General features: G+C 53.1%; 2 protein-coding genes and 1 long non-coding RNA gene across 10 annotated transcripts; 2 read left to right on the forward strand and 1 right to left on the reverse strand.

Moving 5' to 3' along the window:
* The first annotated feature begins 932 nt into the window (after window positions 1–932).
* On the forward strand, window positions 933–5,744 carry CABP4 (calcium binding protein 4). Its single transcript, XM_058689829.1, has 6 exons — window positions 933–1,564; window positions 1,943–1,973; window positions 2,057–2,200; window positions 3,020–3,129; window positions 3,494–3,641; window positions 3,753–5,744. Exons 1-6 carry the CDS (start codon window positions 1,202–1,204, stop codon window positions 3,779–3,781), a joined length of 825 nt encoding a protein of 274 aa, XP_058545812.1. The 5' UTR covers window positions 933–1,201; the 3' UTR covers window positions 3,782–5,744.
* Window positions 5,745–9,542: 3,798 nt separating this feature from the next.
* On the reverse strand, window positions 9,543–14,513 carry TMEM134 (transmembrane protein 134). Of its 8 annotated transcripts, none has more exons than XM_058689832.1 (8): window positions 14,274–14,513; window positions 13,318–13,382; window positions 12,739–12,801; window positions 12,501–12,577; window positions 10,462–10,545; window positions 10,251–10,295; window positions 9,980–10,033; window positions 9,543–9,894 (listed from the first exon to the last, which is right to left on the reverse strand). In XM_058689832.1, the coding sequence occupies exons 1-8, from the start codon at window positions 14,445–14,447 to the stop codon at window positions 9,812–9,814; spliced, it is 645 nt and encodes a 214-aa protein (XP_058545815.1). In that variant the 5' UTR covers window positions 14,448–14,513; the 3' UTR covers window positions 9,543–9,811. The 8 variants fall into 8 exon arrangements, 6 of the variants coding, with proteins under 6 accessions (XP_058545815.1, XP_058545814.1, XP_058545818.1 ...); XM_058689831.1 differs by having other exon boundaries at window positions 12,739–12,828; XM_058689835.1 differs by lacking the exon at window positions 10,462–10,545.
* LOC131488255 (uncharacterized) lies at window positions 14,511–17,789 on the forward strand. The gene is made up of 2 exons (XR_009250135.1): window positions 14,511–14,921; window positions 17,283–17,789. It is a non-coding gene; the product is annotated as an uncharacterized LOC131488255 (long non-coding RNA).
* The last annotated feature ends 4,921 nt before the right edge of the window (window positions 17,790–22,710 follow it).

A 22,710-nucleotide genomic window follows, 5' to 3' on the forward strand; every position in this document is an offset into this window, starting at 1 on the left:
GAGGCCACCTACAGAAGGAGAAGGGGGCTCAGCAGTGTGATGATAGGGGCCTGCTACCCCTCTCCCCCCCACTCCGCCCACCTTCTCTCACTGGCCCAGGGGGTTTCCCTTGGAACACGGAGAAAGTCCTCATGGCAGCGCTGAGCCAGGGGAGGAAGTAGGTGCCCCAGAAAGGCTGGATCCTGCCCGTGGCCCATGGCTCCAGCTCCTTGGCCTTCAGCCCAGTGGCTTCCTCTCCCCTAGTGCTCAGGCAGACCCCACTCTGAAAGCTCCAGCCTCTACTGGATCAGAGCCCTGGGCTCCCCCGAGCCCCAGCAGGTGAGGCCTGGCTTACCTGTGAGGTGCAGGCCGCTGGCCGGAAGGAGCAGGGGCGTGCCTGCCTGCCCAGTGGTCCAGCCATCTGCCGGGCCCCACGCCGGGGCCTGGGACATGGCGCCTGGCGGCGCTAAGGCGGCCGACGTGAAACCCAAGCTGAGAAGACATCAAACATTCATGGGCATGGGGCTGCTCCCTGGGAAACCCTAACCCCCGCTCAGCAGGGCCGAGTGACCAGCCAGGCCACCCCATCCCTGACAGAGCCACGTGGTTAAAACCTCCTCACCCTGGGCCCCTCTGCCTCAGGGCAGGCTCTGGGTCCCCCCGGAGGCCACCTCCTCCGAAATCACCCCCATGCCCCTCAGTCTCTGTGATCTGGCCTCGCTTCCTCAATTTCGCATACCCTCTGCCCCAGCCACGATGTCCCCGTGAGGGGCAACTCTCCTATCCTTTCCCACACTCTTTCTCCTGAGATGACTTCCCTCGTCCTTGCTTAGCTGAGTCTTGCTCGTGTCACACAACCCGGCTGAGTCCTTGACTCCAGCAATATCGCCCCCATTTTATAGATCGGGTGACTGAGGCTCAGGGAGGTGAAATGGTTGGGTGTCCCAGCTCCTGAGGCCACTTAGGAGCCGGAGTCTGAAGCTCACCATGTCCCGGCACCCTTGTCGCTGAGGGCAGTTCTCTTGACCCATCTGTCTCTGCCCTCAGGCAGAGGGCCGGGATTAGGGCCCGGAGCTGCCTGCCTCACTTACCCTAATCCCCCTCAAGGCTCGATCCCAGGCAATCAGCTCTCAAGGTAGGGGTGCATAAGCAGCTTTATGGTCCCTGAGAACCAAGGGTGCTCCCTGGTGCTGCATCTCAGAGTTCTGTCACCCCTCTCCACATGGCCACAGAACAGGCGAAGGGGCAGCGTGGCCCAGACCCCCAGAAGCCTCCTGTGGAGGCTGTGGCTTCCGGGAGTGGTGCTGAGGGCCTGCCCTTGACCAGGAGGAGGAGCAAGAAGGACAGGGGACTCCGAGGGTCTCGGAAGGGTGCTGGTGGCTCCGAGGAGCAGACCCCCATCCCTGGCCCCGAGGCCCCAGGGAGCAGCAAGAGCCTCTCTGGGAATGGAGAAGGGCAGGAGGGGACAGGCCCTGCAGCCCCCAGGCCATCCGGTCGTCGCCAGTCTCACCGACACCGCTCTGGCACCCAGCACGATGCTGCCCAGAAGACATACGGGCCCCTGCTCAACCGCATCTTCGGGAAGGTCAGGTGGGGCCCCGGCTGGGGAGGAGGGGGACACACTTGTGCCCTTGGACTCCACCCACCCTGCCCCTAGTACTCCGGCCTCCTAGCGCCTCTGCTCCAGACCCAGGAGCCTGAGCTGTAGAAGCAGGGTTTGGGGAAGCGTTGGTCTTGGGCCTGGCTGCGAGGCGGGCAGGGCTAGTCTTCAAACCCAGGATTCTGGGAGAGCTCTGGGCCCCAGGAGCCGGAAGTGGGGGGGGGGTCATCTTTTCTCTGGGGGTCGTGGGACTTCAGCTGCCTTCTCCTGCCCTTGTGAGACTGGCCCTACCCAGGCCATCGTGGGCTAGGGCTGGAGGAGGCAGGATGGCCCCCAGGGACATGCTGGACTGTGCCTCTGCAGGACCGCGAGCTGGGCCCCGAGGAGCTGGATGGTGAGTGGCCCTTGCTGGCGGCAGTGGTGGGTGGGAGGTGTCCCTGAGCCGGGCTGCCCGGGCCTGACCTCCCTCCCCTGCAGAGCTTCAGGCCGCCTTTGAAGAGTTTGACACTGACCGTGACGGCTACATCGGCTACCGGGAGCTGGGCACCTGCATGCGGACGCTGGGCTACATGCCCACTGAGATGGAACTCATCGAGGTCTCCCAGCACGTCAAGATGCGAAGTCAGTGGCTGACCCCCACCGGCCCGGGGCGGGGCGAGGCGGCAGCCATCTGGCTCTCTGTCTCTCTGACCCTCCTGAGGCTCCTGAAAAGAGCCTCCTGAGGTTCAGTGAGACCGACTGTGACAGAACCCTGGCCGCTCCTGGCGATTAAATGTCGGATGGGCGTGCGCTTGTGTGATTATCATTAGCTAAATTGTCAAATATCAGACTCCCTTCATTCCAGGACACCTGCATGTGCTCTGTGGTTTGCAAAATGGGATGTGGCTTACACTTGATGTGAACATTTAGCGCAATGCTTTTCTTTTCCCCAAAGCTGTTATTTGACCACCGGTGCTTTTCGTAATCGATGGCGTCCTAGAACGGCGGGACTACGTGGGCGTACTCCTTAAGAGGCATTTATGGCTGCCCACGGGGTCCCAGCATGTGAGAGCCACCAACTGCACACCCCCGGAAGCACCTAAGAGTGGGTTCTCTCACCCTTGCCCCGGGATGAGGAAGGGGGTTTAGTAAGTCGCCCAAGGCCGTCGGCACCCAAGGTCACCCGTGCCCCATCGACAGCACAGCCAGGATTTAACTTTAGGGCTGCCTGGTTCCAAACCTTGGCCTCTTTCCCCCTTGACACAGGTGCTTCGCTGAGAGCACTCAGGCACCTGGCCCTGTCATCTCTGTGGAGGACGGGGCTCCGACCTCCTACCCCCGTCCCCGAGGGCACGGATGCTGGGTGTTCCTTCCTGGAAATAGAGCTGGGGAGAGGCTGGCACCTGGGAAGTCCTTTCTCGGGGCCCCAGCCTTCTCCATGGTGACACTCTGCCTCCGCAGTGGGTGGCCGTGTGGACTTCGAGGAGTTTGTGGAATTGATGGGCCCAAAGCTGAGGGAGGAGACAGCACACATGTTGGGGGTGCGAGAGCTGCGCATCGCCTTCCGAGAGGTGTGGAGCGTGGTCGAGTCGGGCGCTGGGTGGGCAGCTGGGCGGCGGACCTACTGGCTTCCCATCTGGGCCGGAGAGACGGTGGGGGGTGGGGCCCAGCCTCTGGAGGCCCAGAGCCCTGCAGATGGTGGGACTGGGCCAGGGAGGGATTGGAGAGGGGCCATCTCGCTCTCAGCTGGAGGGTCCACCCAAGGAGACTTCCTGGAGGAGGGGCCTATTGTCTCAGCCTGGGAGGAGGAGGAGGAGGAGGAGGGTTTCGGTGGGTGAAGGTGGGGACATCCAGGCACAGGATGTGGCAAGGTGGAAACGGGTCTGGGCAGAGCCAGCTTTGGGTGGGAGGGACTGAGCCCTGCTGGGACCCTAGTTTGACAGGGACAGAGATGGACGAATTACAGTGGCAGAGCTGCGGCAGGCAGCACCTGCTCTGCTGGGGGAGCCGCTGGCGGGTCCTGAGCTGGACGAGATGCTCCGAGAAGTGGACCTCAACGGGGATGGCACCGTAGACTTTGACGGTGAGTCTCCTTCCCAGACAACCCCTCACCCCTCCAGCTCCCAGGATGATCCCAGCGCGTCCTGGGATCCCTGACCAGGACTGGCCCGAGCCCTGCCCTTCTCTCCCCCAGAGTTTGTGATGATGCTTTTCACCCACTGAAGTTCTAGAAGGGAGAATGCGCTACCCCGCTGGCCCCAGGCCAGCAGGGTTCATGCTGTACGCCCTCCCCCTGAGGCCTCAGAATGGAAGACCACCCAGCAGCCCTCAGGCTTCTTCGCTCCTACACCTGGCTGGAGAGCCGGCTCGATGTCACCCACCCCCCTTCATTCTCACCTTCCTCCCACCTGAGCTGCCTGGAGGGAACCTGCACTCCGCCGTCCATCATTCTCCAGGGTGAGCAAGATTTGGATCTCTCCACACCCTCGGTGGGTAGCAAGCTCCCTGGCACCGCAGTATTCAAAGACAGGGGCGGGGCGTGGAGTTGGGGGGATTCTGAAAACATGGCGAATTGAGAGCGTGGCTGGATGCCTCCCACTACCCGTGTAAAAATGTTAAAAAGACAAAAACTGAACTTGAAAGAAAGCCAGGGATGACCCCAGTACTAAAGACAAAGCAAGAACTCAGAGCCGGGTGGCGGGAGAGAGGGGACAGCATGGGGGCTTCAGACATGGAGAGAGGTTCAGAAGCCTGGGCTCTGACACCCATGGATGACAGAAGACCTGTAAGAGGCTGGGGAACAGGACAGGAGCCTGAGCACCTTCCCGGGTCTCAGAGGGCTACCCTGTTCTTGAAAAGGGGACCAAAAGATACCTCCATCTACCAGCGTGAGGAAGTAGCAAGGGTACGGATGTCTAGGGCCTTGAGTGGACAAAGCTACCCTAAGGAACCTGGGACTCAGGCTGGCACATGAGGCAGGAGTGTGGTCTATCTCCACAGTATGGGAAGCTGAAGAAATAGGGAGAAGCTACCGGAAGATTACTCTTCAACCCAGAGCACATGGGACTTAACAAACAACAGCGCTGTCACTTCTGAAGATGAACTCATGACAAAGAATTACAGATCACATGGGAAAACAAGTCCCCGTGAGGGAGACGAGGCAGAGGCAACAAACAGGAAAATCAGCACCCCCAAGTGTAAGTAACAGAAAAATCTGAAAGAGGCCACAAAGTCAATGCAAACAGAAATGATATAAAAGAAGGGAGAGAGGCCAATAGGTAGTAACGGGATGGTATGAAACAGAATAGGAAGATTAATAAGAATAAAAGAATGTCTGAAAATAAAGGAGATAGCCATTGGACTAAAAAAAAAAAATCAACGGGTTGGTTACACAGCAGATTAGACACCATTTGAGAGAAGATTAGTGAACGGGAAGCTACATCTGAGGAATCACCTATAAGGTAGCCCTGAGGGATAAACAGGTGGCAAATATTAAAGAGTAGTTAAAAATCATCAGGAGTCTCAGGAGAAAATACAAAGAATGGACACGAGGCAACCCTCAAAGACGTGACGGCTGAAACCCTTCCATAAAGACTTCCACAAAGACAAATGCCCAGATGGAAGGAACACAGTGGAGCCTCAGAAGGATGAACAGAAACAAATATATATCTAGATGCATTCCAGCAGAACTCAGAACACAGAAGAAAACCTTATATACAATTCAACTGGAGACAAAAGTCAGATTACTTACCGAGGCGCAGAAATTAGGCCCTACGAAGGTTTCTTCTTCTTCCTTTTTTTAAAAAATGTTTTATTATTTATTTCTGAGAGAGAGAGAGAGAGAGAGAGAGAGAGAATGCGAATGAGGAAGAGGCAGAGAGAAAGAGGGAGACACAGAATCCGAAGCAGGCTCCAGGCTCCGAGCTGTGAGCACAGAGCCAGATGCGGGGTTTGAACTCATGAACCGTGAGGTCATGACCTGAGCCGAAGTCGGTAACCGACTGAGCCACCTAGGAGCCCCTCTACAAAGACTTTTCATTGGTTACAATAAATGCCAGAAGACAGTGGAATAAATTGTTCAGCATGCAGAGGAAAACGATTGCCAGCCAAGAAGACTTTACCTCATTCAATCGTTATTCAAGAAGGAAGGTGAAATATCAACTTTTTTCAGGAAACAGAGGCTGATAAGAGGGAAATTGAGACCAGAAGAAAGGCGAGTATGTACTAAAGTATGGTCAGGAAAGAGATCAGTAAACATATTGGCAGAGCTAAAGAGGCAGTAACGATAAAAAAGTTAAGTTGGGGGATTTTAAAAATAAGGAGGGACTAAAATAGACAAAATAAAACAGAAGACGGGAGGGAATACTTTAGATATGCTAAAATCTTTTTCTCATCTTTCCTAGAGGAGAATAGATGCATTGGTCAGCTTTAGACTTTGTTAACCATTTAAGAATAGCCATTAATACAGGGCGCCTGGGTGGCTCAGTCGGTCAAGCGCCTGACTTTGGCTCAGGTCGCGATCTCACGGTTCCCGAGGTGGAGCCCCACATCGGGCTCTCCGCTGTCAGCGCGGAGCCTGCTTCGGATCCTCTGTCCCCCTCTTTCTGCCCCTCCCCCGCAATAAACTTCAAAACAGTGCAAATCTTCATCTTTTATTTTGAAGCCATTAATATAACAGAAATAGAGATAGAATGTTCCCTTCAATGGTCCAATCCATAGAGGAAGAAAAGAGGGAAAGTGAATAATTCTTGATTAAACCAGAAGACTAGACAGCGGGCGGGGGGAGGAAGTAAAGAAAAACCTCATGAAAACATTAAAACAGAAAGTAAAACAGAGGGTAGGAGTAATCCCTAAACATATCAAAATTACAATAATTATAAGCAGATTAAGTTTTTTGGTTAAAAGAGAGTCTCAGTCCCAGAAGAAAGTTTCAATGTTCGATTGGGTTCCCTGTGACTGACAGAGACACCAAATAGCAATGCCTTAAACTGGAGAGAAGTTTATTTCTTAGGTGAAATCCAGCCGTATGGTCTTCAGGAACCCAAGCTCCTTGCACCAGGTGCTGGGGTATGCCCAAGTTTGTATGTTTTCCAGGTGGCACGATGGAGGCAGGAACAAGGAACAAAGAGGGACAAAGAGCGTGAACCACTTATATTCTATTAGGGAGGGCTCCTCACCTGGTACAGGGGGCTGCAAAGGATGCTGGGAAATGCAGTCTTTATTTGGGGTGGCCACGTGCCCAGCTAAAAACCAAAGGTTCTTCTACTGGGGGGCAGAGAGCAGCCTCTTCCCCACAGCGGAGTGTAGGATCTAAGGCACATTCGAGCAGCATAGTGAGAATCAAAAGGCTGAAAGTGATGGCTTGCAACACAGATTTACTAGGAGAAAATGAACCAAAGAAAACTCATAAAAGTACAGGCATAGCAGACAGAAATGGGCTAGGAGGCAAAAAGCATTAGGGATAAAATGAGTCACAATTCACTAAAGAAATCCAACGTTCCTCGTCTGGACACAACTATCGATGTATTTTTCAACTGAAAAAGAAGCTGCATTTAGAGTTTAGATATTCATGATCCCCTGAGGATAGTGTTACTGTCAACCCAGTTTGGATTTCAAACATTAACCAGCAAAACTCAAGCTTTTTAAATTCTTTTTAAAAAATTTTTAAGACAGAGAGAGACAGAGCATGAGTGGGGATGGGGCAGAGAGAGAGGGAGACACAGAACCCGAAGCAGGCTCCAGGCTCTGAGCCGCAAGCACAGAGCCCGACGCGGGGCTCGAACTCACAAGCTGTGACATCATGACCTGAGCCAAAGCAGGAGGGTCAACCAACTGAGCCACCCAGGCGCCCCTCGTGAAAACCTTAAATGTTGTGATTCAGTGTTCTGTCGACACGTTCATATGGACTAAGGGTTGGCAAACTTTTTCTGTAAAAAGCCAGATAGTGTAAAGATTTTAGGCTTTGAGGACCCTATGGTTTCTGTCACAACGGCTCAGCTCTGCGGTTGTAGTTAAAATTGCCAAGCAGCCCCAGTCCACACACAAACAGGGATGGCTGGGGTGGAAATTTGGTAATTAACTGATTAAACTTGATTTATTGACACTGCAATTTGAATTTTGTAAACTTCGTTGTCTCAAGAAATCTTACTATTCTTTGACTTTTCCCCCAACTGTTACTAAAATATAAACGCCATTTTTATCTTGGGGACTGTATTGGGCCTGTGGGCTATAGCTTGCTTATACCTGCCATAGTCTTATATGGAGACTACTTCTGGAATAACTTGGTGTTAAGATTGTGGAATGACAGAGGCACCTGGGTGGTTCAGTTGGTTAAGCATCCAACTTTGGCTCAGGCCATGATCTCACGGTTCATGAGTTTGAGCCACGCATCGGGCTCGCTGCTGTCAGCACAGAGCCCTCTTTGGATCCCCTGTCCCCCGCCCCCTTCTCTGCCCCTCCCCTGCTTGCACTCGTTCTCTCTCTCTCAAAAATAAAAAAAAATAAATAAATAAACTTAAAAAAAGATTGTGAAATGATAAAAAGTTATGAGCACAGTAGCAACTCTGTATTAATTACCTATTTGCTCACAATGAATAGTTTTCATAATTCTCCTTCTTTCCTGTTTGTTCTGATTACATTCACTGAAATGTAATTTTAGGTCTGGTTAATCTGGGAACACAAATTGTGGGCTTATGTTCTGAACGTCATTGTTATCTCACTTTTCCAATTGTTATTTGATCTCACCACAGTATTGGTCCATGATGGATTAGAAAGGAACACTGATTCTTTACTACAGCTATTTTGAGAACCACTGATTTAGGAATTCCTGTATCCGACTGGTGCCCCCAAAAGTGCCCAGATTGGGGGCTGAGGTTGGGAAGTCTGGGTGGGCCAGGAGAACAGGAGTGGGAACAGGAGTCTGGGTGTTAACTCTTTCAGCAAAGTCACAGAAACCCAAAGACATTCTCCTGGCTGCTGCGGCACAGCCCATGTCTCTTCTCATCGCCATTCGTGTTTCGCTCGGAAGACAGAGTATAAACCTCTAAGTGTATGAACAGGATCTCCTCAGTCAGCCCTCCCTCCCTGGGGTGGTCAGCTGGGGACCACACAGGCTGGGTGCCCTCACCTCTCCCTCCCACCCCCAGGTGTCTTGGAAGCCTTGGGTTATGTTCCCAACCCTGCCCTTGGGCGAATCAGTCCCTCTGGATCTTGGTTTCCTCATCTGTAAAATGGGACCGAGGTGGTGATTATCAGAAATAACCTGTGCGAAGTGCTCAACACAGGACCTGCTGCCTTCTAAGAGTTTGATAAATGGTAGCTATTATGATCTCAGATTTCAGGATTCTCAAAGATTGTTTCCTGGCTCGTGAGATTCTGAGATGCTTTGGTTTCCCAAAATTCTGAGTTGGTTTGTTTCCACTGTTCTGTGGAGAGTCCTCGATCACGGAGGTTCTGTTACACGCGCCCTGCCTCTCATTGTCTTCACCCCTACTTCTCCCAACCCTTGAGCCCGGAAGTAGGGCAATGGGCGGAGAGGGCTGGGCTGCTGCCTTGTCGTGGCCCACATTCAGAGCTGTGGCAGCCCAGGGCCCCAGAGCCACGTTGCAACCGGGATACCAGCCTCCAGGCCCCAGGCCTGCGTCATCCCAGTGCCCTTGGCCAGGGCCCCCTGGGCAGGCACCAAGGCTGCTGCGCCTCCAGGTAGAGAAATGGGCAGGGCCAGCTCTGCTAAGGGCTGGGTGGTGACGGGAGGCTGCTCCAGGCTTGCGGGATAGAGTCCCTGGCCCAGCTCCGCACCTAAAACGGAGGAGCAAGTCTTAGAGGATCAGGACCGTCGCGGGTACAACGGGGGGAGACGGGGGGAGACGGGTGGTCCTGGAGCCTTCAGCTGCAGCCAGCGCTTCCCTCAGGTTTTGCGGGAGGGGCTGTGGCCAGGCCGAAGGGCTGGGCAGGGTTGGCGGGAAAGGAAGATCAAGGTCTCTCCTGGAGTGAAGTACATTCTTTTATTAGCACAAAACAACAACGCAGCAGCCCCCAGGCTCGAGAATAAGTTAAGGCACAGAACAGGCAAGGGACGAGTTTCCCGGGCCTGGGTAGTGGGCAAACTTCCTGAGCAAACTTCGAGGGGGCTGGGGGCTCGAGGGTCCTGCAGTCCTTCCCTTGAGATGGGGGAAACCAGAGCGGGGCGGGGCCGAGGAGCGCCCCCTGGGGCCGCTCGCAGGCGAGGCTGGATCCCCGCGGTCCGCCCGAGGCTCACTTCTCGAAATAGGGCAAGTAGAAGAACTGGAAGCCCCGGTGGCCCTTGACGGCGCAGTAGATGAAGATCACGTGGTAGACTGCGGGGCGGGGCCGGTCAGAGCCGAGACCCGCCCCCGGCCCGCCCCCAGCTCCGCCCCGCCCCTGCCCGGAGCCCTTCCGCACCTCCCGGGACCAACAGCAGGAAGCCGGGCACGAAGAAGATGGCGCTGGAGACACCTGCAGGAGGAGGGGCCGAGTCAAGGCTGGGAGGCACCGGGCGGGACCCAGGGGGGGCGGGTCACTGTCTGGTCAAGTCTCGCTGCGGTGAAAGGGGTCCTTTCCTGCTATGAGGGTGGAAGCAAACTTCCGAGGGGGTTGGGGGCTCGCGAGTCCTGGAGGGGTTTTTCTCTTGTGGGGAAGCCCGCTGCCTGCGGAGGTAGGAGGGGGCGCTCACCTGGCGAGGGGGCCACCTCCAGTCCCACGGCGATCAGGATCAGCGCTGCACACAGATGGATCCGCGAGGGTGAGGGGGGGGAGGCGGGGGCAGGGGCTGGCGGCAGGGCGGGGAACTCCACCCACCACCCCCAGCAAGGCTTAGGCCCCAGGAGTGTCCCCAATCTGAACTGAAGGTTCCCTAGCCAGAGGACCCTTCCTGGGAAGCTCACCAAGCTCTGTGTTTTCAGAGCAGGGCACCTGGCAGGGCCTGGGAAATGTCTGAAGTGAGATTTTCCTCTGCTCCGTGGTGTGGCCTTTAGTCAATCGACAAACATTTATGGAACACCTGCTGTGTGCCTGGGACTGGGAATCCCACAGGGAAAAGCGAATGAGGTCCCTGCCCTCATGGCCCTTCCCTAGTGGTGCAACCAACAAGAAACTCCAAGCTACAATCCAGTGATGGGGGTGTGGCAGCCCAGAGCAGGCGGCAGGGGGAGCCTGGGGGATCGGGAGGGGCTTCCTGGAGGCGGTAGCAATGACGCTGAGCAGGGGTGGTGACAGCTATAGCAGCTAACATTTAGTTGTTACTTACCAGGTGCTGCCAGGCACTGGGCTAAGCTTGTTACCTGCACTGCTTTATTGTCACCGTGACTGAATGAAACAGGTATTATCATCCCCATTTCACAGATGAAACTGAGACGCAGAGAGATGCATGTGGAAGGAGGAGGCGCTTGGACTCTGGAGGCTTTGCTATGGGCTTGGTGCAGGCAGAAAAGAAGTGGAATGCTCCGGGCGGAGGGAGCAACATGGCAAAGGCCTAGAGTCTGGAAGGAACTTGGGGCCTTCCAGGAGCTTCCAGAGTGGAAGACTGGAGAGGCAAGAGCCCGGGCTTGAGGAGTCTGGCAGGGCCTGTAGACCCCAACGAGGGATGTGAACTTTGGCTGAGAACAGTGGGTTTGGGGAAGTCATGGCTGGATCAACTTTTCAGACCTACAGAGTCCTGGGTCCCCGCTTAGAGGATGGGATTGGGGGCGGTGGGGGAGCTGGGCTTTCCAGCAAGGGAGCGATATGGCTTGAAGGCTCGAGGGGCCACCATGGACTGTTAGGTGACTTGTGCCCCGTATAGAGCCCCTGAAAAAAGGAATGGTGGGGGCTGAAACACTACCTGCCACCCTGGCTTAGGGCTGGCGACCCTGCCCACTCAGAGGAGGTGTCTTCTAAGTCCTACAAAGGCCCTTTATAGGCCTGGTAATGTCACTGATGTGGGTTTAAATCCCAGCTCATCTACCTCACAGCTGAGGTCTGAGCAAGTCCCTTTACCTGGCTGAGCCTCTGTCCTTATTTCTGGACTGGGATGGTAATAATGCTTGCCCTTGTGGGTACTGGGAGAGAGAATGAAATGGGATAAGGCAGGTGGCCCGTCTGACCAGTGCCCAGCTTGCAGCGGGGACTGGAGAAGTTGGTGGCTCCCTCCCCCCACACGTAGACACTCAGAGCCGAGGCGAGGACGCTGCTCAGCTTTCTGGCTAGGGGACTCTGACCGTGCTGGGAGATGGAGAGCAGCTGCCGCGGCTGGGCTGTCCTCACGAGCCCCTCTTGATCCCGACCCTAGGTCCCTGCTGGGGATCCTGATTCCTCAGCCCCGTAGAATGAGTCAGAAAACATCTGGCTGGGAGATCTGTCTGCTCTGGTCTTTGCTTTCCCCATCTGGGCAATAGGTGTACCCGGTGAGGGCCAGGGAGGGGTCGGTCCTCCTCAGCTCTCAGACTCCAGGGATGGGGACGCGACAGGTGCTCCGTGGGTCGGGCCGGCAGGGTGCTCAGCATCCCTGTCGACGGGGATGGGCATATCCCTGAGCACTTGTCTCTGTACTGGTTCTGGGTCACGGTCCCACCTCTCACTTTCTGTGTGACCTCCGTAAGGCCGGAAAGAAGCCTACCCTGCGGCTGGCTTGAAATAGCCACAGAATAAATGGTAGCTGTTGTTCTTTTGCTCCCTGAGGGATTAAATGGCTAATTAAAAAAAAAGAAAAGTTTGGAGCATGGGACCAGGCTCCATTTTCCACTACGTGTGATTTCCTGGCTGTGTGTCCAGGAGACCGGGCCTGCTCCTCTTAAGGCCTCAGTTTCCTCACCTGTAAAATGGGGGTGGGGTGATGGCAGTCAGCTGGATGTAGGGAGGCTCCGTGTGCCAAGGGGGACCCGGACCCTGCACGAAGGGAGGACGGCGCCCTCAAGGGGGTAGGCAGGGGACCCACAGGGGCACTCACCCAGCCCCAGCAGCAGGAGTAGGAAGGAGGCCAGCACTACCCGGCGGTTCTTCTGGATCAAAGGGTGTTGCGTCCAGCTGGGGGGCAGGACAGCGGGATGAGTGTCCTGCCCCCCAGGACACTGCCTTGCCCCGCCCTCTCCCATCACTCTTCCCCACCCAGAGGACTGAGGGGGAAAGCCAGGGCTGCCTGTTCGGGGTCACAGACTGCAGGCGGCTTAAGCAGGGCAGGCTCTCACCTGCAGCAGGCATGGTAGGATCGCTGGGTGCTGTTGCTGATGGTGCTGAAGGACCACTGGGAGCTGCGGATGGACGTTCGGCCGGAATCCCTGCTGGCCAGGTGGGCCCAGGGAGAGGCAGGGCAAGTGATGAAGGGGTCATAATGACGTGGTGGGGCTTGGTACAGGGATTAGGATGGGTGTCCCTGCGGGATAGGGGGCACTGAGAGGGGACAAAGTGAGGAGGATTCAAGGGCTGGGGTCTCTGCAGGACCGAGGATGGAAAAAACCTGCAGATTCGAGCTAGGGATTCCTGCAGGACAGATGACCTGGGGGAAGGTAGGGGCTAGACCAGGCTAGGGGTTTTCTGCAGGAGAGAGAGCCTGGTGGGGGTGGGGGTGGGGTGAGGCTGGCACTGGGGTAGGGTGACCCTGCAGGACAGGGGAGCCCATGAGGGGCGTGGGGATCAGGCTAGGAATCCTTGTAGGACAGGATGTGACAGAGCTGAGTAGCGTGAGGTGGGAAACCGGCCAGGGACCTTGGGGAAAGGAGCCAGGAGCAGGGTTAGAGGCGTAGGCCGGGTCCCCACCTGGCCCTGACCTGATGCTGACTCCCCCATCCGGCTCCGGAGAGGCTTGGGCTGCATCCTCATCATTCTCCAGGTTCTATTCCAGAACACAGGGCTCAGAGGGGTTACTGGGCCCAGGCCCTTCCTCCTCCCTTCTCAGGGAGAGGAGAGCAAGCCCACACAGCTGTTTGCCTGGCCGCTTGACAGCTGCTCACCTGGCCCTCCACCCTCCCCGCAAAACGGGTTTGATGATTCACAGAAACTGAAACCCAGGTGGGGGGGGGGGCGGGGTGTGCTGGTTGAGGGCTCCCAGCATGGTCCCAGGGCCAGGAGCGCCCCCAAGTTTGGGAGTCAGGGTGGAGCTTTCAGAATGGTATTTCAGGGGCCCAGTATGGAGGCTCCGGATTTGGAGTGCCACAGGGCAAAAGTCCTGGTTTTCAGGTTTGGGGCGCAGAAATCTGATACAGGCTCGAATAAAAGGATCTTGGGGGAAGTCCCTCAGGGAGATTGGAGATTCCCAGTTTAGTGGGAGTCAGGGCATGGGTAAGGACTCATCAGATGAGTGAGGGCCTCCAGCTCTGGGGTAGGGGAGTGGGGGCGGGGGCAGGATGGGGTGAGGACTTCCAGAACAGAAGCGGGAGAGTGGAAGGAAGGCTCGAGGGTCTGCTCCGGAGTTTGGGCAAGATCTGGTTCAGGGACAAGAAGAGCTCTCTAGCCCAGCGGGGAAAGAGGGCGTTGGGTCCCGACCCAGGATAAGTGGGGACACCGGGTGGGATTTCCAGCTGGGGCTAGGGGAAGAACTCCCGGGTTCGGTGGCTGGGGACCAAAATCAGAATTGGGAGGGTCTGGGCAGGGCCTTGAATCAGTGGCTACGTAGGTAGGGGCGTCTAGACAGATTTTCCCTTGAGTTGGGGTTCTCCAAGGTCCGGCCTCGGCCTGGGGTACCCCCCGGACCCGGGCTGGGGTTGAGGTGGGCCGGGCCGTTCACCTGGTAGCGCAGCCGGGACTGCTTGTCCTCGTCGGCCACCTCGAACCGGGCTCGGCGCTCGAAGTGCAGCGGCCCGAAGCGGGCGACCCCGCTGAATTCGGGCCCCGGGCCCGCGTCCTCCAGGGACAGCTCGAAGGCGTCATCGATGCTGAACTGGGGCCGGGCGGCGCTCATGGCCCCGGCCCGCTCAGGAGCCCTGCGCCGCCGCCATCCGAGCCCGCCAGCCCCGAGCGCCGCGGCCCCGCCCCCGCACGCAGGCCCCGCCCCGTGCTGTAGGCTTAGGACTGCGACTCTCCGGCGCCCCGGCCGAGGCCCCGCCCCCACGTAACGGCCCCGCCCCTGCTCGCCCTCGGCAGGCCGGAGCTGCCGAGCGCCGAGCGGGCCAGTGGGCGGGCCCTCCTTTGGGGACCGCGCAGGGTTTCCGGCGCCTCCCAGCGGCCGCCTACGCGAGCCACAGCCGGTGCAGCGCTCGCTCGCTTGCAATTCGTAGGTCTGTGTCTTGGGCTTGGAGGGGCACCCCAGGCCCGAGATGGAGCGTTGCGCGTCCCAGCCTGCGCCTCGAGTGCCAAGGAGACTCCTAGGACCAGACTGTGTTCCCACCTTGACTCACCGCGGCTCTGCACCGGTTGGGTATTCTCACCATAGCAGGTGTGGATTCTGAGGCTCAGAAAGCTTATGTGGCTTCCACTCCGATCCAGTCTCCACTCAGCAGCCAAAGTGATCTTTTAAAATATATCTCATCTTTTTCTCTGTGTATCACTATTAAGGAAAAAAATGTTTTGTTTTGTTTTGTTTTTAAAGTATGCTGCTAAGGGGCGCCTGGGTGGCGCAGTCGGTTAAGCGTCCGACTTCAGCCAGGTCACGATCTCGCGGTCCGTGAGTTCGAGCCCCGCGTCAGGCTCTGGGCTGATGGCTCGGAGCCTGGAGCCTGTTTCTGATTCTGTGTCTCCCTCTCTCTCTGCCCCTCCCCCGTTCATGCTCTGTCTCTCTCTGTCCCAAAAATAAATAAAAAACGTTGAAAAAAAAATTAAAAAAAAAAAAGTATGCTGCTAAGTCACTCCTCTGTATGAAACTGTCTCTTGGTTTTCCATGGTGTTTAGAATAATATCTGAGCTCTTTTTGACTAAGGCCTACAAAGCTGTGAATGATCTGTTCCTCGCCTACATCTTCAATCTCCTCAAGCCCCCTCTGCCCCTCTTTCACCTACCCAGCCACATAGGCCAAACTCATTGTCACCTCAGGGCCTTTGCACATGCTGTTCCCTATGCCTGGAAAGCACTTAACCTTGCTCTTTCACGACTGGGTCCTTTCATCATCTGCATCCCTGCTGAAAAGTCAGGTGTCAGAGATGCCGTCCGTGATGATGCAATCTAAAGTCAGTATCACATTACACGGCACTTATCGGAGGGTAACTTATGTTACACTGTTTTATTCACCAGCGTGTCCACAGTGCCCGGAACAGTGTTTGGCCCTGAGTAGATGCTCGTTAAATATTTGGGGACGAAATGAATGAATGCTTTGCCCAAATCCCCAGTGCTTACAGGTGGTAGAACTGGGGCTGGAACCCAAGCTCCCCTGGTTCCAGGGATGCTCGTCCCCCACCCACCACACTTCACTGTATGACCTCGTGGGCAGAGTTGACTCTTGCCTCCTCCTCGGTTTGTGACGCATCACCACTGTAAACCAGGCCCCTCTCGGTGTCCTCAGGCAGCTTCCTTGAATCCTGTCTGGTTCTCTTCTATACATGGCTTGGCTCCTATATGGATGCTTGGAATTGACAAACATGCTGTCGTGTGTAAGACTCATCCTGTTTACGGTTTTACACTCAACACTAATGTTTTCCACATGCGTCTCATTTGTTACTTCTGCCAGTACTCTTAGTATGCCCCACACCCTTCGGTGATGCACCCCTTAGCCTGGCCTCAGTGCCCCCGTCACATACGTCACTGCTGCGAACACCTGTCTTCAACTGTCTCCTTATGGACGGTGGGAGAATTCTCCTCGAAGTGGGACTTCCAGGCCACAGGGTACACGCACCCTCGGCTTCACAAAGCACCGACAATGCTCTCCTGGGTGGCTGTTGGAACTTCCTTCCGCGAGGGTTCTGGTTTGCCATCAGCACTTGGCTTTCCAGTTTTCTGATGCTTGCTAATCTGACGAATCTGAAGCGGTTCCTAACTTCCATCTGGGTTCTCTTGATGACTAGGGAATTTGAATAGCTCTTCGTGCACTTGGCAGTCACGGTGGTTCCCTCTTCTGTGAATTGTCTCTTTGGGGAGCCTTTGTCTATCTTTTCTATTGGGTTTCTAGCCTTCTTTCTACTGATTTGCATGTCTACACACAGCTAAGTATCAGTGCTTTGGTGTTGCACATATCTCTTCTCTTTGTCTCCTTACTTTGTCCGAGTTTCCCTTCGTTAACAATGCTCGGAGTCCTGGGGTGGAGTGCGGGCTTGGGCCCACGTCCCACGGGGGCGTTCTCCGTGAGCGCAGCCTTGGCTCCCGCCGGACCCCCCACCGATGGATGATGGGGGCTCTGGATGCCAGCACTGCCCTGGAGTGGCTCCGGGATGGGCCTGCTACTTCCTCTCCCACACCCCAGCACTCTCGCTCAAAGGCCTGCAGGTGACGCCCCAAGAACCCTCCCCTGGACTCAGGTGAGAAACCTGCTGAAATGGAATACTGAGTTCAAAGACCCTCTGCTGCAGGCCTCCCCAGCATGGTTTCAGCCCTAACTGCGTTGCCAGCTTGCAAAACAAGCTTGCCTTGGCTGTTTTGGCTGCCCCGTACCCCCGCCCGTTGCAACCTATGCCTTTTTCAAATGAGGCTGCCAGGGGATCCACACCCCTGCCACCCTCCACTTGAATTCCAGTTCTCTCCACATTTCTATTTGAGGACTTCTCTAAAGCCAGTGGTGTCAAAGGACAAGGGCCTAAGACTTTCCACGAACAGCTAACCCTTCTATGTCTCCCGCTTTCTCATCCTTCTATTTCTGCTTTTTGCGTTGCAGAGCCCCTCCTACAAGTATGAGAAGAAAAGAAAGAAAAGTGAAAGAAAGAAAAAAGAGAGAGAGAAATACCACTGGCCCAGGGTAGAGATGCCCACGGACAGGTTCCTGGCGGACCCAGAGTGAGGACGGCTGCTCAGAACCCGTGTCTCCGGTCGCATTGCAAACGCCCCGGCAGCAACACGCAGGAGGAAGACTCTGGCAGCGACCACAGCAAACCCTTGCCTCCTACGGACACTGGCACAAACAGGCAAATCCCCCAAGGATGGATTGGGTCCACGGGATGCGGACTAGGTTATAGGAAAGTGGTGCTAAATATCTCACTGTGTTCCCAGCTTCCATTGAGGGCAGGACCAGACCAGAAACTGTGTAAACTTCCAAGAACGTGGCCTTGCTTGGCGTGTTCATGGGTCGTTTGACCCATGATATACATGGGACTAAACCCTTGACTCATGATTTTCTACAGCATATCACTAATCAGCAAAATAAAGAACAAGAGTTTTCAGGCCACTTTCAGCCTTGAAAGTGTGCTGCTTTTTTTTTTTTTTTTAAAGTTTATTTACTTATTTTGAGAGAGACAGAGGCAGCACAAGCGGGGGAGGGGCAGAGAGAGAGGGAGAGAGAAGTCTTAGCAGGCTCCGTGCTGTCAGCTTAGAGTCCGATGTGGGACTCGAACTCACGAAGCGTGGGATCGTGACCTGAGTTGAAACCGAGAGTCAGATGCTCAACTGAGTGAGCCACCCAGGTGCCCCGAAATTATTCCTCTTTAACACTCGTTAAAAACGACATCATGTTTTCTTGCCCCCCACCCACGGGTGCAAAAGGTTTTGTGTATTTTTTTTAACTAATTCATTAATTCCTTTTAAAGATTTTATTTTCAAGTAATTTGTACACCCAACACGAGGCTGGAACTCACAACCCCAAGATCAAGGGGTCACATGTTGTACTGACTGAGCCAGACAGATGCCCCTGTGAGAGGTTTGAACTTACTTTTTCTCATGGGTCAGCCCTGGTTTGACTTTTGGTCAGAAACGGGTTAAACTGGGAGGTGTTTTTTTCTGTCTTAAACAGGTCATCCCAGAAGAGCTTTTTTTTGGTTTGTTTTTAATGTTTATTTTTGAGAGAAAGAGAAAGAGAGAGCACAAGAGGGAGAGGGACAGAGAGAGGGGGACAGAGGATCTGAAGAAGGCTCTGTGCTGATAGCAGTGAGCCCGATGCGAGGCTTGAACTCACAAACCGTGAGATCATGACCTGAGCCAAAGTTGGACGCTCAACGGACTGAGCCACCGAGGCGCCCCAGAAGAGCTTTTATTTAATGTCCATTTAGTTTTTGAGAGAGAGAGACAGAGACAGAGCGCGAGTGGGGGAGGGGCAGAGAGAGAGACAGAGAGACAGACAGACAGAATCCAAAGCAGACTCCAGGCTCTGAGCTGTCAGCACAGAGCCCGACACGGGGCTTGAACCCACGAATTACGAGATCATGACCCGAGCTGAAGTCGGACGCTTGTCCGACTGAGCCACCCAGGTGCCCCTGGAAGAGCTTTTTAAAAAAACAGTGCTTGTTTATTCTTTCCATACCTTAGTCTAGTATGTTTTTATGGACCACCTGCCAGAAGTCCCTTTACTCCCGGTGTCTCAAACCTGATCCGGAAGTCTGCTTCCTGAGGGATAACTTCACCCTTCCCGATAGTTTCGTCATCTTTCCGGGCTTGTTCTCGGTCGAAGCAGAGGGGCAGCTGGCACGCCCCTTCCATTGTGGATCCAGGATCTCTTCATGGTAGCACTTGGCATATTCCTTAGCTTTCTCTAAACTCGTACTCCAGGCCAAGTCAAAACACAAAAACCTGTGGACATACGTGGAAAATGATAACTGGTCCTGTTTGGTTCCCTCTTTTCGTCTGTTTTGCTCACAAGCCATATAGGTCTGATTGTTGGCAGTATCATCGGAGTCGGGTGTCTGGGTCCAAGTAAAGGTAGCTGCTGACCGCTGCCTGGTTTGTTTTGTGGACCAGGACCTAGAGGACCCAGGATTGTCTCACAAGAGTTCAACGTCCACTCCAGAGGCACCAGGAAAAGAGGTAGATCAAGCCATTTGCAAACAAAAATTCACTGCGTTTCCTTCCAAAGCTTTGTGAATTTGTAAAAGAAGGAAGGAAGGAAGGAAGGAAGGGGGGAGGGAGGTTAAGCGGCCGACTTCGGCTCAGGTCATGATCTCGCGGTCCGTGAGTTCGAGCCCCGCGTCGGGCTCTGCGCTGACAGCTCAGAGCCTGGAGCCTGCTTGGGATTCTGCGTCTCCCCCTCTCTCTGCCCCTCCTCTGCTTGCACACGCTCTCTCTCTCTCTCAAAAAATAAACATTAAAAAAAATTTTTTTTTAATATTCAGTTCATTTTTGAAAAAGAAATCGGACAATATATTCATTTTGTTCTTCTTCTACTTTACACAAACCTTCATCCAAAGGAAGAAAAACAATCCTCCGTTTTATATATTCAAGTCCATCAGGTTTGTGTTCTTTGAGTTTTGTTTGAAGTGTTTCCCCATCCCAAGATTATAAAGATATTCTCCAGTGTCGTATTCTAGTGGCCTGATAGTTTTGGTTTTTTTGAAGTTTATTTATTTTGACAGAGAGGGAGGAAGGGAGGGGCAGAGAGGAGAGAGAGAGAGAGAGAGAGAGAGAGAGAGAGAATCCCAAGAAGGCTCAGCTCTATCAGTGCAGAGATCCATGCCGGGCTGAGTCCATGCAGGACCTCATGAACTTCGAGACCATGACCTGAGGAAAAATCAAGAATCGGAGGCTTAACCGGCTGAGCCACCCAGGCGCCCCTGGCCCGATAGTTTTACTAAGTGTCACAATAAGATAGTTCACGGAATCTGGAGCCAGACCACTGGAATACTGGTCTTCTTACCAGTGTTGCGATTTGGAGGGCCAGGACTAGTGTAAAAAAATTAAGTGGATACCAAAAGATCCGGTAAGCAAGGTCAATAATACTTCAATGCATTGTTCTTCAAAGTCAGATTTAAGGCAAAAACACACGATGAACAAAATATCAACAATTCAAATAAAGATACAAATTGACTTTGCACGGCTCACATCCTTCACCTCACCCTCATCCAGCCGTGAGCAAGTTACATAAATTCTCTGTGCCTTCGTTTCCTCATTTGTCAGATGGAGGTAATAATAGTATTTCCTTCATAGCATTCATTTAGCATTAAATGATTTCCTGCACAGTAATGGGCACGGCACATATGAGCACTCGATCAATGGTAGGTATCACAATTTGTATTAAGATCCTTAAGGCCACAGATTCTGTCTCTGGATGTGGTGCAAGAAGGGATCCAGATGTGTTTCAGCGTAGAGTGAGCCAGTTTTCCCAGCATCGCCGACCAATCAGTTCTTTCTCCCTCGGAACTGCGGTCCCACTTTTATCATACAAGTATGCAGTTGTTAGCATACATACGTATTTTAAGCTCTCCTTTGGTTCCTTTCATCTTCTTGACTAATTCTCAGTCGGTATCACATGCTATTGATTATTATGGTTTACAGTGGTTTTTGTTTGTTTCAGAGAGAGAGAGAGAGAGCATGAGTGGGGGAGAGGGGCAGAGGGAGAGAGACAGGATTTCGAGCAGACCCCGTGCTCAGCTCGGAACCTGATTCGGAGCTCGATCTCATGACTGCGAGATCGTGACCTGAGCTGAAATCAAGAGTGGGACGCTTAACTGACCGAGCCACCCAGGTGCCCCATACGGTGTGGTTTAATAGGACAGGGCAAGCCCCGCCCCCTCCCACCTTTGGTCATCTTTTGCAAACTTGACCTAACTTTTTATGAACCTTTATTCTTCTAGAGAAATATTGTAACAGTGTTTTCCAAGTTCTTCAGAAACCCTCTTAATTTTCACTGGGATTTCAATGAAATTTCTAGATTGATATCAGGAGAAATCACAGCTTCAAATGTTAAGCTCTTCTAATCATTAAAAAAGTATGTCACTTCAGTTATTCGTGTCTTCTTTTATGTCCTTAAATATTTTTGCTCCGCAAAGCTCAAGGCTGTGTTTTTACTTCTGAAATGCTTTCTGACTTTTATTGCTCTCGTGAGTGGCATCTTACGTTCTATTACATGTTTTAGTGAGTTATTGTTGGTTTGAAGAGTGTTGTTAACTTTTGGTAGCTTTATTTTATATCCCTGCAACACTGAAGAATTCTCTAATTTATTAAAAAAGTCTGCCCATAGATCCTGTTGGATTTTCTATGTAGATAGAATCACTCTCACAATTTCTTTTTCTTGGTTTATTGCTTTGGCCAGGACTTCTTTTTTTTTTAATTAAAAAAATTTTTTTTAACATTTATTTATTTTTGAGAGACAGAGAGAGGCAGAGTATGAGCAGGGGAGGGGCAGAGAGAGAGGGAGACACAGAATTCAAAGCAGGCTGCAGGCTCCAGGCTGGCAGCACAGAGCCTGAGGCGGCCCGAACTCAAAAACCACGAGATCGTGACCTGAGCGGAAGTTAGGCGCTTAACTGACTGAGCCGCCCAGGCGTCCCTGGCCAGGACTTCTAATACTATGCTGAACAGTATTGTTGGTAGAGAGCATTCCTTGCCTTGTTCCTGATATTGAAAGGAATGTGGGGCTAAATGGGTGATGGGTATTAAAGAAGGCACTTGTTATGATGGGCACTGGGTGTGAATCCCTAAATTCTACTCCTGAAACCAGTATTACACTGTAAGTTAACTAGAATTTAAATAAAAATTTGAAACAAACAAAAAAAGTGTGAATACTTATTCCATCATACTTAATCACATATGGCTTTTTATCATTCTGAGAAAGCTCCTCTTTTTTTCCTAACTGTAAGTTTTTATCATAAATAGTCACAGAACTTCATCAAATGCCTTTCCTGAATATTTTGAAATAGCCATATGAGTTTTCTCCTTCAGGTCACTGATGTGATGAATTGCAATGATAGATACTTCTAATGTTAAACCATTCCTTTGTCACTGGAACGAGCTGTACTTGATCTTGATGCTTTTAATTTTTTTCTGAAAAAAATTAATTTTTAATTGTGAGGAAATACACATAACATAAAATTTGCTATTTTAAACTTTTGTTTTGTTTTGTTTTAGAGACAGAGAGAGTGCGCACACAAGCGGGAGAGGAGCAGGGAGGGAGAGGGAGAATGAGAATCTTAAGAATCCGAAGTAGGCTCCAGGCCCAGTGATGAGCCTGACTTGGGGCTTGATCACAGGGCTTGTGAGATCACGAACTGAGCTGAAATCAAGAGTCCAGAGCTTAACAGACTGAGCCATCCAGGCGCTCCTATCTGAAACATTCTTAAATGCACAGTTAAGTAGTGTTAAGTATATTCACACTGTTATACGACCAATCTCTAGGACTTTTGCATATTGTGAAACAAGTTCTATATTCATAAAACAACAATTCT

Source organism: Neofelis nebulosa, chromosome 10 (genome assembly GCF_028018385.1).
Source record: "Neofelis nebulosa isolate mNeoNeb1 chromosome 10, mNeoNeb1.pri, whole genome shotgun sequence".
Classification (NCBI taxonomy): domain Eukaryota; kingdom Metazoa; phylum Chordata; class Mammalia; order Carnivora; family Felidae; genus Neofelis; species Neofelis nebulosa.